Source organism: Gouania willdenowi, chromosome 4 (assembly GCF_900634775.1).
Source record: "Gouania willdenowi chromosome 4, fGouWil2.1, whole genome shotgun sequence".
NCBI lineage: Eukaryota > Metazoa > Chordata > Actinopteri > Blenniiformes > Gobiesocidae > Gouania > Gouania willdenowi.
The window spans coordinates 25,592,528-25,606,538 of NC_041047.1; the positions used below are offsets into that span (position 1 = coordinate 25,592,528).

At 38.4% G+C, this 14,011-nt stretch overlaps 1 protein-coding gene across 6 annotated transcripts; it reads right to left on the reverse strand.

Annotated features, from left to right (window-relative positions):
• Window positions 1-1,345: 1,345 nt before the first annotated feature.
• serbp1a (SERPINE1 mRNA binding protein 1a) lies at window positions 1,346-11,739 on the reverse strand. 6 transcript variants are annotated; one of them, XM_028443899.1, is made up of 9 exons: window positions 11,355-11,739; window positions 9,985-10,168; window positions 9,036-9,179; window positions 8,806-8,874; window positions 8,375-8,449; window positions 4,397-4,568; window positions 4,146-4,190; window positions 2,763-2,954; window positions 1,346-2,669 (listed from the first exon to the last, which is right to left on the reverse strand). In XM_028443899.1, the coding sequence occupies exons 1-9, from the start codon at window positions 11,608-11,610 to the stop codon at window positions 2,613-2,615; spliced, it is 1,194 nt and encodes a 397-aa protein (XP_028299700.1). In that variant the 5' UTR covers window positions 11,611-11,739; the 3' UTR covers window positions 1,346-2,612. The 6 variants fall into 6 exon arrangements, with proteins under 6 accessions (XP_028299700.1, XP_028299698.1, XP_028299701.1 ...); XM_028443897.1 differs by having other exon boundaries at window positions 8,806-8,877; XM_028443900.1 differs by having other exon boundaries at window positions 4,397-4,565; window positions 11,355-11,738.
• Window positions 11,740-14,011: the final 2,272 nt, after the last annotated feature.

Genomic DNA, 14,011 nt, shown 5'->3' on the forward strand with positions numbered 1-14,011 from the left:
CCATTATTCACACACCAGATATTATAATAAGTGTTTCTCTGACAACCCTGGGCTTTGTGTAAATCATGTTCTATGGACAATTACTGAAGTACTTTGCACATTGGTCATGCTTTAGCATCCACCTACCTCAGACCATCACGTAACGTTTAATGTAACAGTTGTTTGAATGTTTTCCTTCCACACTATCTTGGATACATTCGCCAATATACTGGAAACCTTCCTCAAAGACTTTATCAACATGAAAGACATCAGCATCATCAATATTCATGATGTTCCATCTCACAACATCCCAAAGGTGTTTATCTAGTGACTGTGAAGGTCATTACAGTACAATGAACTTGTCCTGGTAAACACATCAGGTTGAGATGTTTTCATTTGGTGTTATTTTCTCTGTTGTGTGGAACAGATCAGCAGTTCATCACTTTTTTTCTTCATTCTGGTTCTTGGTTTCACAGAAAATGAACATATATTTGTTGTAAAGAGCAGAGTGAAAGATGTATTATTGGTTGTTACATTTATTTTAATAACTCAAGACCAAATATGGAAGCACAGAAAAGAAAATCTGATCTCCATTTTGATGTATTGTTTCATTGATGTCAAAACTGAAATAAATTTAAAATAAAAAGGAGTTGTGCAACACATTATGCTGGTCTTGTGAGTTCAAGTTTTGCATTTTGTTTTTTAGTAATGTTCCCTCTACAATGAAACCAAAGCAGAAAACAGCCCCACCTGCAGGCTACTTCTAAAATGAATGGTTCATTCGCATGCATTATACACATCCAGATGCCCATTGCCAGGCATATCTAATTTCAGTCATATTGATCTACTTTGAGTTTCCATAAATGCATAACCATCATTAAAGGGTGTCAGGTGACAACAGAGAAACCCAATGTTACAATATTGGAATACAGCAGTGTCAGTATAAGCTGTGATTTCTACATTTTAAATTTACATTCCCCCAAATGCCTTTTCTGGCTTATGCTGATCTATACAGTAGATACGACACCAAATAACACAGATGAACACTAAGATAGCATTCGTGTCTCTTTAAATGAAGACTAGCCTAATACTAATAGACAGGGTAATTATTGCATGGTGGCAGCTGTTAGACATTTGCTTTCTTTAATGGTTTCAAAAGCATGAGATTTTTTTTTAAACCTCAAATAATTTATAGTTGTTAGATTAAATATTAAAAATGCAAGTATAGAAGTTTGCAAATGTCATCAGAACCAAGTTGGGTTTTTTTTTAAATTCCCTTGATTAAAGAGGTTTTAGGTAAACTGAGCCGTTTATCTAACAGTGGCACAACTCCTTTTAAGAGGGGAAAAAACGGTGACAATGCAAAAAAATTTACCGACCATCTTTATTTACCGACAGAGGTCTCCAATAGCAGGGCTAGAATTCACACATTCATAGAGAACTTGCTCCACACAATGGACAACTGTATTTCTTTCAGAGCAATTATGCAGAGGTACGACTGTAGCAAAGGGGGCAAAATGTCATACGGTGGAGGGAGATCAGCAAACAGTGCAGAGGCAACTGAAGAAGTAATTACATCTGAAGGTCGCTGGTGCGGAGTGTTAACAGTCGGAGAGGTCCAAGGAGTTCCAGAGGTCAGCAATTACGTCTGAAACATTGGAAACTATCTCCTTATGACCACTTAAAAGTAACTGAAAGGCATTCGTTAACCTGCCATGGCTGGTAATCAAAGGTGCAATGAGCACTAGAAGATACATAAGATGGTCTTTAGCACCTTGGCAAATAAGAGCACATGAAACAAGTGAGCGTTAAAATAAACCTGGTTAAAAAATGTCTGAGGCCAACACAAAATTTAGAGGAAACCCCATAGATGTGTTTCCCCTAAAGGGACCTAATGTTGCTCCTTAGATCATTTCAGTACTAAAGATCCTTTTAATACAACTTGTGGTGTAAATTCAAAGATACTTTTCAAATGTAACCTCGCGACCAGTTGCTTCGTACATGCACCATGTGAAACAGTCCGACACGATTTAAGAAAATAGGATTTACAGGCTGAAGATCATACAAGAATAGACCTCCTGTATAAAATATAAAACAATAACCAGTGCAGAAAGTAAAATGATCCTTAACTCTCAATGAGTGAAGCTGTGACTTCATCAGAAACAGCTGCTGTGGCGGCCCTTTAAAGATTCAGCTGCAGCTTCACAGTGCGTATTGAAAAGCAGGCAATGGCGCGCACACACACCACGCTTTAAAGACTTGGGGTTACATTTCAAAATGCATATTTTCAAGCAGCAATTACAAAAATTTATTAATGAACAATGCATAACCTCTGAAAAAAATACTGTATGAAAGCTTCCCTGCTACTTCGTCTCCAAGTACAAAACCTCTACCAATAAGTTGCTCCACAGAGTAGCAAGAAGTCCTTTTTTCTTTTTTTCTTTTTGTTTTTTTTTTTTTGTAATTTTTTTTTCCATCTTTGTTTTGTTTTCACTGCTTAAAACTCAGTCCTCACGTTGAGTGTCATATTCAATGACAGTCTTCTCCATTTAACTTTGCTGAAGGATCCAGGAACATGCAAGCCTCGTAGTGGAGGTGCTCAGGAGGCTCCTGTAAGCCTGAAGGTTTGCTGCTTAGCCCAGAGCTGGGAAGGCCTCAGGGTCATCCACATTTGGCACCAAAGCAGACGACTGAAGGAAAACATCAACAATGAGTTATTCAACAATCTCCAGCAACCTAAAGTACGGTGAAACACAAGCTAAGCTCTATTCAACAGTGAGCACCTTTTCAGTCCTTCCTCCACGGGGCGGCCTTGGGGCTTCTCCACCACCACCAGCAGCTCCTCTGCCACGCCCTCCGCGGCCCCCACGAGGCCCTCCACGTCCACGGCCTGGACGGCCAAGATCTCCAAAGTTTATCTCCAGCTGAGACGTGATGTCATTGGCTGGCTTGCGGAAGTGGTGCTCATCGTCAGGCTGAAACGGCAGAAAACGTGTCTTTTTTAAGTAGCCTCAACTCTGAAAAGTTGAAAGAGTGACTAATCCCAGAGGTTTTGTCTGACGTGTCAAGGCTGGAGATTAAAAAAAAAAAATCTTCATTATGGGCGGGGCTCCTAGACTAAAAAAAAAAAAAATGAACGAGACAAGCTCCCCGGTGGAGTGAAGCTTTTATTTTTAGAGCTCCCCCTGCTGACTGGCTGCAGTATAGGTCATAAACCCCACCTCCTCAATGATAATAGATGGGATGTGGGTCAAACTGTAAAGTTCAAATACTTGTCACATAATTTTTTTCAAACCTAAACACTGCTGTATCACTAGTTATTATCACCCTACATTGTGTTCAAGTGCTCATTTTTCTGTGAAGTTTGTTTTTAAAAAGTTATCTGAGGTTGAAAAAGAGGATTTTTACGTCATATATGATGATGATTGATAACCGCGGGACTTGCGTAGCTCTTTGTGAATAGTAGTTACATGAAGAAAAGCCAAGACACATGATTTTCTTCATTTTTAAATAGAGTACGTTTAGATAATTGAGTTGAAATATATCGTAGTTTTGTACTAACGTCAATGATCTGAACAAGCTGTTGGTAGAATTTCCAGTGGGAAAGATACTTAAGTTCTTGGTGAGCTGCTATGTCATCAGGGCAGTACGATAAATGGGCAGGGCGTGTTACCAGGGCTTCTCTCGCCAGACTGCTTCCAAAACTGCAAGATGGCAACACCCCTAAGTGCCATATTTTGACTTCAAGAACATTGAGTGGGAACAGCTACAGTGCACACCCACTGGTTTATACTATAAAACCTCTAAAGTATAATTCATGCTTTACTAACAACCTACTCAATAATTCACAATTCTCTTAATCTGACCTAGTCCCCACAGACTGTAGAGTCCACAGGTACTAATTTTTATAAAAGGGGTGGTGCCGACAGTGGTGGTTAGTGATGTAAGAAGCTACCGACACATCACAAACCACAATTCTCAGCCAATAGCTAATTGTGAGAGACTGATTTCAACCTATAGAGGGCAGTCACATACATTTTTTTTTAAAACAAAATACACCAAATTCGTACCTAAATACATTTGTTTAGCAGAAAAAGTGATTTTGGGGTTTAGTTACTCTAAGTTCAAAAACTGGGAAGAGAAATACAAGGTCTTAGGATCCTCACCTTCAGCTCCTCTACCTCTGGTTCAAACACTTCACCCTTCTTATCCTGTAAAGAAAAAGCAAAGACGAGATTTATGAATACGCCATCAAACCACGTTGCAATCTTGTGATGCTCATTAAACAGCTAAGAAAAACATGTTTTAAACTGAGAAAATTACCTAAAAAACCCCACACATGCTTGTTTCTGCCACCAATTCCCTTCATAGAAAATATTAGGTGGCCCTGCAAATTTGAACTTTATTTTTGACGTACCTCTGCTTTGGACTTGTGCAGCACAAATCCTTTGTTCCAGTCGGCTCCTTCGTTGGCTTTGCGGATGTTGAACTCCACCTTTGCTCTTTCCTTTCCCTGCATGGCCTTCCATTCGTCCAGCGTCATCTCTTTGGGGCCTTCTTCCTTAACCTCCTCGGCCTCATTCTCTCTTCAACAGACAGACAGACAGACAGACCAACATTAAAATCCTGGCATTGTAGGAGCTTTGTTACACAGATCCTGCAAAAAAGAATGACTATGGAGAATGACCAGGGGTAATTTCACCATGCTAACTGTTTAATGGGGGAATGAAGTACATGCAGTGTTGTTTCTTTGCTCTAACACACGTGAGGAGCTTCTAATGAGGAAGAGCTAGTAGAGGAAAAACAATAAATTACTCTGAGACAACAAACACATGCACAGCATTAAACTTGTCCTGCTGTATGGCATCGCTGGGTTCTATTAGGTTCTTACTTTGGCTTACTTTAATAGCTAATAATCATATGCAACCATCAGATGTCAGAGCCAAATCCATTAATTGGTGCGGCTGAATAATCGGTCCAATTTTTTTGCCATCACCAATTAATTAGCATTGGTAAATAGCCCAACTGATTAATCGGTCAGGCTTTAATATGCAACTGATTTATAAACTTTTATGCAGCGTGAAAATCCTGTGGCTTTGTGCATCATAAGCAGCCACTGAAATCAACAGTAATGATTACAAAATTACACATTGGGAGAGGTGACAAGTTCATTGTTTAGTTATGTTTTGCCTTATTTTTTTTATTTGTATTTACTTTATTTTTGAATCTTTTTTACATTGTATTCTAGAAATATAGTTTGTACAAGTTTACCTTTCCATATTTATCAGCTTTAAAGTGCTTATGTCGACAGAGTTAATAATTAAAGTTCCTTATTTTAATTTAGTAGTGTTTAGCTTTTTTGTCTCGAATCATATTTTGGGTATTATAAAAATGTGTGATCAGGTACAGAAAAGATCTGGGAAAAAAAAGACTGGAATGAGCACCAGTTTAGCGTTTTAGAGCAGGCTACAACCTCCTAAATACTTGACAGAACAACCAGAACCTAAAAATGTTTTACTGAATTGCAGCGCTGTAGCGGCCACTATTCTTTATATCGTTTGTCTAACTTCAAGGGCATCAAAGCACCAGCTTTTTTTTCATGTGTAATAAAGAGCAATGCTACAGTGTGTGCAAATAGCTTCAAAAGAATTATCAACTAGCTATGGTTAAATCTCTTCAGACCCACAGCCCCATCAAATAAAATCTTGTTTTGTCCCTAATAAACTTACATGGCCTTCTTTATAAGGGCACTATCGTTTCCCTTGATCGTTTTAAAGAGAGACGAAGACTACTAGGGCACTAGTCGTCTATAGTTTCTGTCCTAGTATGATGCACTTCATTTGGGTAGCTGTGAAGGCATCCTTGAAAACTCAAGTTTTGCTCTATCTGTCTACAAACTGATGGTGCATGTTCCCTGTTAGGGGAAACACAAAGTTTAAGACTGCTGCTGTAAATAAAGGTGCACGACTTGTCTGAGAGGAGGGACAGATATGATGCCCTAAAAATAGTTACGACACCTCAGAACAAAGACATGCACTTTCAGTCATGAGCTCAAATCCCATTCCCTTAAAGGATGATGACATGACTGCTGCTCCAAAACGTAACTGCAATTGATGATGGAATTACAAATGCTGGTCTGCGAGAGTCAGTTAAAGGCATGCAAACGGGGCTTTAAATTAACACCCACCAAATGCGGGTAAACAAATAACTTTGATGGGCAACATTGGAGCATACTAGCCATTTTGGCTGGTGAAAAAGGAAACTAATACCACTGCGATGCAACAAGTCATTGTTGTCAGATTGGGCTGTTTTCCACCAGGAAATGTTAGGGTTCTTGTGTGTGTTTAGACTTTAAAACGTAATGTATATCAGGCAACCCTGCTGGGTGTTCTAATCCCACAATTCCCATGAACATTATGTCGTGACGTGTCAATTGGCTACATGCTTACGTTAGCTTGATTGTTGGTTCATTATCAGAGAAGACAAACGGAATGAAAATGTTAAGTTAGTTAGGAATAAACAAACATGGAGATATTCATTGGGTGTAGAGTTCCTACGCAAAGATCCAGCAGCTACTGAACATATGCAGAGTAGCAGACCCTGAAAGTTAGTTTTCACACATGATCTTTATTGTTTGTTCAATTTTAAAATGTGCACTATACAGTTTGTGGGGAATGGGATTTGTTTACATTTGAAGAGCATGCACGGTGCGCCTTATGTATTAAAATAGACCCAGTCAGGTCCATTCATTGATAGTGCGCCTTATAGTCCGAAAAATACGGTATTTCTTATTACTGATTACTTCTATTCTTTCTAACTTCAATGTTCCCGGAATCCAATTTTGAGTTAATTTTGTTTATTTAGTTATGAGAATATACTTTATAAAAGGTTCACTTCTCCGACACACCTAAAGTTCCATATTGCAAGTATTAGGCATTGTTACAACATTTTTAAATTAAATGTTTATATTTTTACCATTTTATTTTTGGTGGAAAAAAATTTGGCTGGTGGAAAATGTGGTTGGCTGGTAACTTTAAGAATCTACTGTCATGCTGGCTGGTGATCTTAAGTTAATTTAAAGCCCTGCATACAAAGCAATCCATTCAATACTTAAGCATGTTTGACGCCTATAGTGCAGATTATTAGGCTAGTGTTAATGGAACGGTTCCGTGATACTGTATGTTGCACTGTCTGAGAGGTGTATTTAAGTGCTGTATTTGTGGTCACGCAAAAAGGAAACGTATGGAAGTTCCTTCACAAGGGTGAGTAATTCTGTCAAGAGCTACATTTGATCCACATCAGAACACAGACCACATAACAATTTAAGGGACAGTCCTTTTACAAGAAATGATTCCAAGGGGAGCAAAGCAATACAATACAGAACCTCTATGTGCCAAAAATACTTAAGAGCTTCTCTTTACCTACTCTTAGCCAGCTCCTCTTTCAGTCCTGAGATTCTAACCGTTGCATGCTTGTTTCTTTTAACATTTAGGCCATTGTTTTTTAACCTTCAGTGAGCAGTAAGTCCTGGCGCACACGAACATTTCATTAAGTGCCATATTTTTCTACAATGTGTTTCCCAATGACATGGTGGATAACTGAATTCATCTGCTGAAAAGACAAACAATGGCTCTAAAGCAAAAAATTGTTAATTTTTCAAAAATAAATAAATATTTAAATTTTACAACTGCACATTTTATAATCTCGCAAAGATCATTTCCCTGCTACTTTGGAGCATACATACAGATACATGGTACGGTTTTGTTTATTCAAACAAGGTTTTTCAGGAATTTTTATCTCTTGATGTGTTTTCACTGTCAACTGCCAGTCTTCCTCAGAGGTGTTTGCTTTGAAAAACATTGTCTGAATGAACAAAACCTTAACAGATTTCAAAAAAGAGGACAAAATGAAATTGCTGGATTTATACATAGATTTTTTTTTAGAAATAGACTCTACTTTCATTAGAAAGTAGAGTCTATTCTTTCAGAATCTGGTTTCAGATTTTACATGGTCATAGTACAAAATATTCTTTGGGTCTTTAAAAATCAGTCAAAATGCTGTAACTGGGCTAGCACTGTGGGAGGGCTAATGGCTGACAACCAATGAGTTAACAAGCAGTAGACGTCATCAAAAACGAGAATCGTAGATTTGGGTTGCAAATGGTATTCTGCTAGTCAAAGAAGCCGATGAGATTCTAACACACAAAGTAACTATAATTGACATTGGTTGAGGTCAAGCTTTTATTTACTTTGTAAAATATTATCAAAATTATAATTTCTAACCTTAAGATTAATGGGTTAGTAAATAAAAAAAAAAAAACCTGATCATTACCACTATAAAGTTACTGACCATGGGTACTCTTTGAATAAAACATTCAAAGCAGACACCGTCTTACTTGTTTTCAGAATCAGCAGGTGGATGCTCCTCTCCTTCAGGGGTCTCTTCAGTATTTGCCGACTGGTCAAGCTCACTGATAGATAGAAAAAAAAACAATAGTTTAGAAGAGCCTATTCAGCTTTCTGTCAATAGCTATCAAAAAATTAAAAAAATTGACATTCCTGGTTAACAATCTGATGTTCCACAAAAGAAAATATTCAATAAATTAAAGCTATTAAAAAAGAAAACTAACACAAATATAAAATTTGATAAGAAATTTGATAGAAAAACAATTATGTTGAGCATTGTTTTTGGTGAATTTAACGTGTTGCAGTGACTATCTGAGCAATTGCTTTTTCTCTTTTTAAGGTGGTTAACAAAAATAGTTGTTTAAAGTTCCACAAATGTCTTGTATAAAATAATTCATACAGATTCATCTGCAAAACTCACTTCAATTCATCCTTGACGGTGCCCCAGTTATGAGAGCCACTTCCTCCACGTTTCTCTTCACCTTTCAGACTACTGAAACAAAACTTGCTTTAGCCATGATCACAACACATGCTAAATCTCACCCAAAAGAATGCAAAAAAAACAACAAAAAAAAAAAAAAACCTTTGTGCATCTAGTTATGATGAAATTTATCCAACACCAAAACCATTCGAGCCAAGAAGAATACTTACGATCGGTCGCTGCCGCTGTGTCTGTCAAATTCACGTTTTCCTCTGGAATCAAAGCCATCACCGCGACCCATGCCGCGTCCTCTACCACCACGGCCTCCTCTGGCACCACTGCCGCGCCCTCTCATTGGTCTATCTCCAATTGGCCTAAAAAGATAAACACTTAAGTTATCAACCCATACTTTCTCCCTCTCAAGTGAGCGGTCGTCATCAATGACTCCTGTAACTTAAGACTCGGCGAAACTAAAGAATATACAATGACTAAATAGATAAGTGCTAAGCTGTGATGGATAATAGGGCTGGGCAATATATCAGGAATTGAGATATTTCGAGGTTTCCAATTTGGCGATATACAATATCGATAAATATATATTTTAATAACTTATTTTATTTTAAAATACTTGTTTTTGGAGTCTTCTCAGAACAGCTTCAAAAGCAGTTAGATGATCACTGAGTGCATCCTAACCCAGACCGTCCCCCAAACAAGCCACACTACAGAACTCACTCACACATGCTGTTTCTTAGAAAAGAAAAAGGCAAAAGTGGCACACATTTTGCAACTGTTAATAACTGTGCCTGTGTGGTATTTTTGCATTAGCAAATTAAACCCAGAAATGTCTTTTTGTTCAGACTTCATTTGAATCAAAATTATTGAGATTTTTATCGTATATCGCCATTTTGAAAAAAACATGACAAATTTCTTCATATCAGTCAGCTATAGATGGAAAATGTAATAAAAAACAAACGGCACACTAAGTGCTATTGTGTATTTAGCAGTTGCATTATGACAGCAAAGTCTTATCACAGTAAAACACCTTAAACAGTTGCTGTCCCACCCTGCAAAAACGAACAGAAAACGGCTTAAAATAAAAACACTATTGGTAAAATAAAATGTAGTCAACTCATTAAGTTGCTCCTAAGGTTAATGGTCTGTATTTGGGATTTAACTCACTTCTCGACTGAGAACTCGGTGCCTTCTGGTTTCTCACCGCCTTCACCAGCAGGTCTCTCGAAGCGACGAGGTGGCCGCCTGTCTGCAGGCCGTCTGTCTGTGAGGGGGCGTCCATCTCCCTGGCCGCCCTGGGGTCTGGGACCGTCACCCTCTGGCTTCCGGCCCATTCTCCTCATGCCCGGACCTATGGTTTAGGCACAACAGCAGGATTAGATGACCAGCAGCATTAACAGAACAGGACCCACTGCTGAGCGAGGGACAAGGGAACGAGAGGATGATTGTTCTGTGCAACTGAAGCACATCATTTTCAGTTGTTGTGCCAAACGAAGGCAGCTGATCATTTGATTGCAATATCCAAAAAGATAAGGATGTAAATATTTCAAAAGTGCATCATTAAAGCCAATTTAATTTGACAAAAAAACAACCATTTATAGTACCCATGACAAACTGGTTGAACACATTGGTTAAAATCCCTCCTAGAAGCAGACACGGCGCTGGTCACACCCCATTGCTCAACAACTCAGTTACAGAAATAGAAAGCAGGCACTACACAGCAGCAGCTGGGTGCACCATGGTGCACCTGTCTCATCTTCTCAGGAAAACAGATACCAGCTCAGTTGGCTGCCCTAAACCAGTGGTGCACCAGTGCAAGTTTCTGACATCAAACACGTGATAGCACACACGGTTTGGGTGCTTAACTCGTTTTTTTTTAGCCACTTTTGTTCATATTATTAATAGAATTGTAGCTTGTTGTGTTTATATTGATGAGAGGTGATCATCTCTTGTGCATCACAGTCTGTGACGGAGGAGCTGTTGGAAAGCAGACGCTCAAAGGTGTCCCTTTTGTATTGGGCGCCAGTCTCTACTACACCACGAGGCTGTTCACCACGAGCCGCCACCCTCACACCCTCCTCGTTGGAAATGATCCACTTCAGGCCCTCGATAATAATACAGAACACATGGAGAACCTCCATAGCTGCAACACTCACTGTACCTACGTGCGTAGTTTTCGACCAGTGCACACGTGTGCTCCATGTAACCTTAGTAAAATATCCTTCATTGGTCACATTAGCCTGGAGACTTTGGTAAAGGCTGTGTTGTGACCTGTGTGGTGTTTATTTAAACAACGTGACAGGCTCTCAGGTCTAACAAGGCCTAGAGCAGATACAGAGTAAATACTGCAAATACCAACTGTGTCTGCACCTGGTTAGTGTTTAACACCGTCTGTGTAAACAGAGGAACGCGCACAGAGGCTTAGACCTTAGGACCAGCCTCCCAGACCTCATGTCACGGAGCTCCCGTGCTAGCTTAGCCGGATAGCTTGAACAACTGAGCCGTGCTATATGGTCGAAGAGCATAAACGTTCTCACCGTCTTTCTTCAGTGGTACCGGGGCTTGGATCTCCTCCTTCTTGTCAGCCAGAGGAACCTTTCGTTCCTTCTGGGACTCTTTCTTAGGCTGCTTGGCAGCCTGGGCTGAAGTCTTGGCGGCACCGGGCACAGGAGCCTCCTTCTTCTTCACTTCAGCCTGCTTCAATAGCTCAAACGGATCCGACTCGTCATCAAATAACTGGTCGAATCGATTGGTTATGGCACAGCCAAAACCGTCTTGCATTTGTCCGGGCATGATGGCGCCCCTTCAGCAGGATTTTCCTCCGATTCTACGAGGCTTGGAGCGAACACTTCGCTGGATGAAGCCACAAGATGGCTGGGAAAGGACCTTCTTCTCTTCCGGTGCGATACACATCCGGGACCTCTGGTTTCTTTAGGTTGGGAGTTGTAGTTCTTTTAGAATCCAACAGCCAATGTTACAACAGCGTAACAACAAATTCAAAGACTACACAACCCACATGGCCTTAAATCACTACGTGCTTTGTCAACGCAAAGCATGGGCGCTCCCTTACAATGCGTGCTCCTGTCTTTAATTTTGTTCGTTTCTAACAAACCGACAAATACTTCAAGCGCACAATCACATTCAAAGATTTACAAAACATTAATTTATCCGCTTGTGTCTCACAAAATGTAAAAAACATACAGCAGTATTGCACGTCACAATATAAAGGTGCACATAGTTTAAAACAACATAATAAAGTCCAGCAGAATGTGTGTTTACTAGCACAGGGTTGACATTTTAACCCGACCCATAAGTAAAATATGACTCACTTAGCCTCCGCCTCTTTAGGCAAGAAGCATAAACAATAAGCTACGCTTAGGAACAGTTATTAGGATGTGGAGTTTACACTGTTTGAGGAAATAACAGCACACAATAGGATTAGTGCACTTCCAAAAAAGAAAAATCACTCTTCAAACTTCATACTAGGATCTATCAAGATGTGGTTTCAAACACATTATTTCTCCAACCAAATGAAACTTTTCAACCATTTCATTTTTTTTTTTTAAATGTATTGATTTAGTGGTATACAAATAAAATGTCTGGCTCTCCAACCCACTGCTGCTTACTATTGGTAGTTATTTGCTCCAATTTTTATTTTTATATTGATTCTTAGAAAACTGTTAGATCAAGGTCTGCTTAGTAATGTGTTTGATTTGGTAATCTGTGTATCATCAGTTTAATCTCTTTTGGAGCAGAGTGTGGTTTGTTCCTGGGTAGTGGTTTATTTTAAGTCTAAAAACATTTTTATATTTTCATGCAACTATTTACCAGTAAGTTCATTTTGTCTTCTTTTTGAAAATGTATGTCAAGGTTTTGTTTATTCAGAAAGAACTCATAAGGACGCACGAAGCATGTAAAGCATACAAGCCATCGGAAGATTATTTGATGCTTTCCTAATGAGAGAACTTGTAAGAAGAATACATCAAAGCAATCACCTCTGAGGAAGACTTGTAGTTGATAGTCAAAACATGTCAGGAGATTAAAAAATGAAAAAAAAAAAAAAATCCTGAAAAATCTTGTCTGAATAAAAGAAATCCTTAACATACAGTATATGACTGTGAGATTGAAAGTGTACGTGCCAGTCATGGTTATTATTCTCTGTGTATTATGCTATGCTTATGCTGGATTAGTCCTGCTTGCTTTTAATCTCCTAACATGTCCCATTCTTTACATATAAATGAAAGGTTGATATTTTCCCATATACAAAGTCTGATTTAAAAAAAAAAAAAAAATACACAAATATATTGGCCTCCTTTGAGCTAAAGTAAATATACACATATTTTTTTAAAGTAACACTTTCTTTATTTCTTGGAAAAAAAATAACTTTTAATTAGCTGAACTAGAACACCATATTCATAAGAAAAAGAAAAACTATTTGTAATCACAAAATTCAATAATAATTAGTATTAAACAGGGGGTAACTTTGTACAAAAGAGAAGCAGGAATGTATCATTAATAGATTTGAGTTAATACAATTTTAAAATTTCAGAAACAGAGCCAAATATAACAAAATGTCTTGAAAAGAGACTGGAAAAAAAAAAAAAAAAAAAAAAATTAAAAATTAAAAACTCCTTTTAAATCATGTTGTTACATGCAGCAACTGTGGGGGCGCTAAAGAGCCGCAGTTTTAGAGTTAGTTTCTGTAGACTGCTTACGACACAAAAACCACACTATAATATATATATACTCTGGTCACTAAAGAAAACACCATTGCTTGTATTTATCAAGTTCTTTTTTTCTGAAATGTTGCTCCATATAGCACAGTGGCTTCAGATCTGTCATATCTGCCCAGCACTGGGGTCTATCTATTGGCTTTAGGGATTGAAGAAAAATTAGTTTGAGATTGTCTTTTTTCCACAGGGCTCTATTCGATTCAAAGTAGTCAACAAAATATTAAATTAACAGCCACAATATCATGGACTTTGGTGATTCAATTAGAAATAATATGTAATAAGTGGCCCAAATACAAGCAATGGATCCATGCTTGTATTGTTGCTTTGCTGCATGCACTATGGCCTGACTGCATTATTTGAGTGTCACATCAGATACATGTTTTTCCAGTCTTCACGTAGCTAATTTTGGTGCATTTTCCAGCCCCTTATTCAGTTGACAGAGTCAACATCATGTGTGACTT

Excerpts from the sequence above, each read along its gene's own strand:
- serbp1a (XM_028443897.1), bottom strand. The coding sequence starts at position 11,610 with ATGCCCGGACAAATGCAAGACGGTTTTGGCTGTGCCATAACCAATCGA. Across the intron at positions 8,450-8,805 it reads ACCGTCAAGGATGAATTGAA|TGAGCTTGACCAGTCGGCAA; the intron begins GTGAGTTTTGCA and ends TCTATCTATCAG. Across the intron at positions 2,670-2,762 it reads GTGGAGGAAGGACTGAAAAG|TCGTCTGCTTTGGTGCCAAA; the intron begins GTGCTCACTGTT and ends GTTTTCCTTCAG.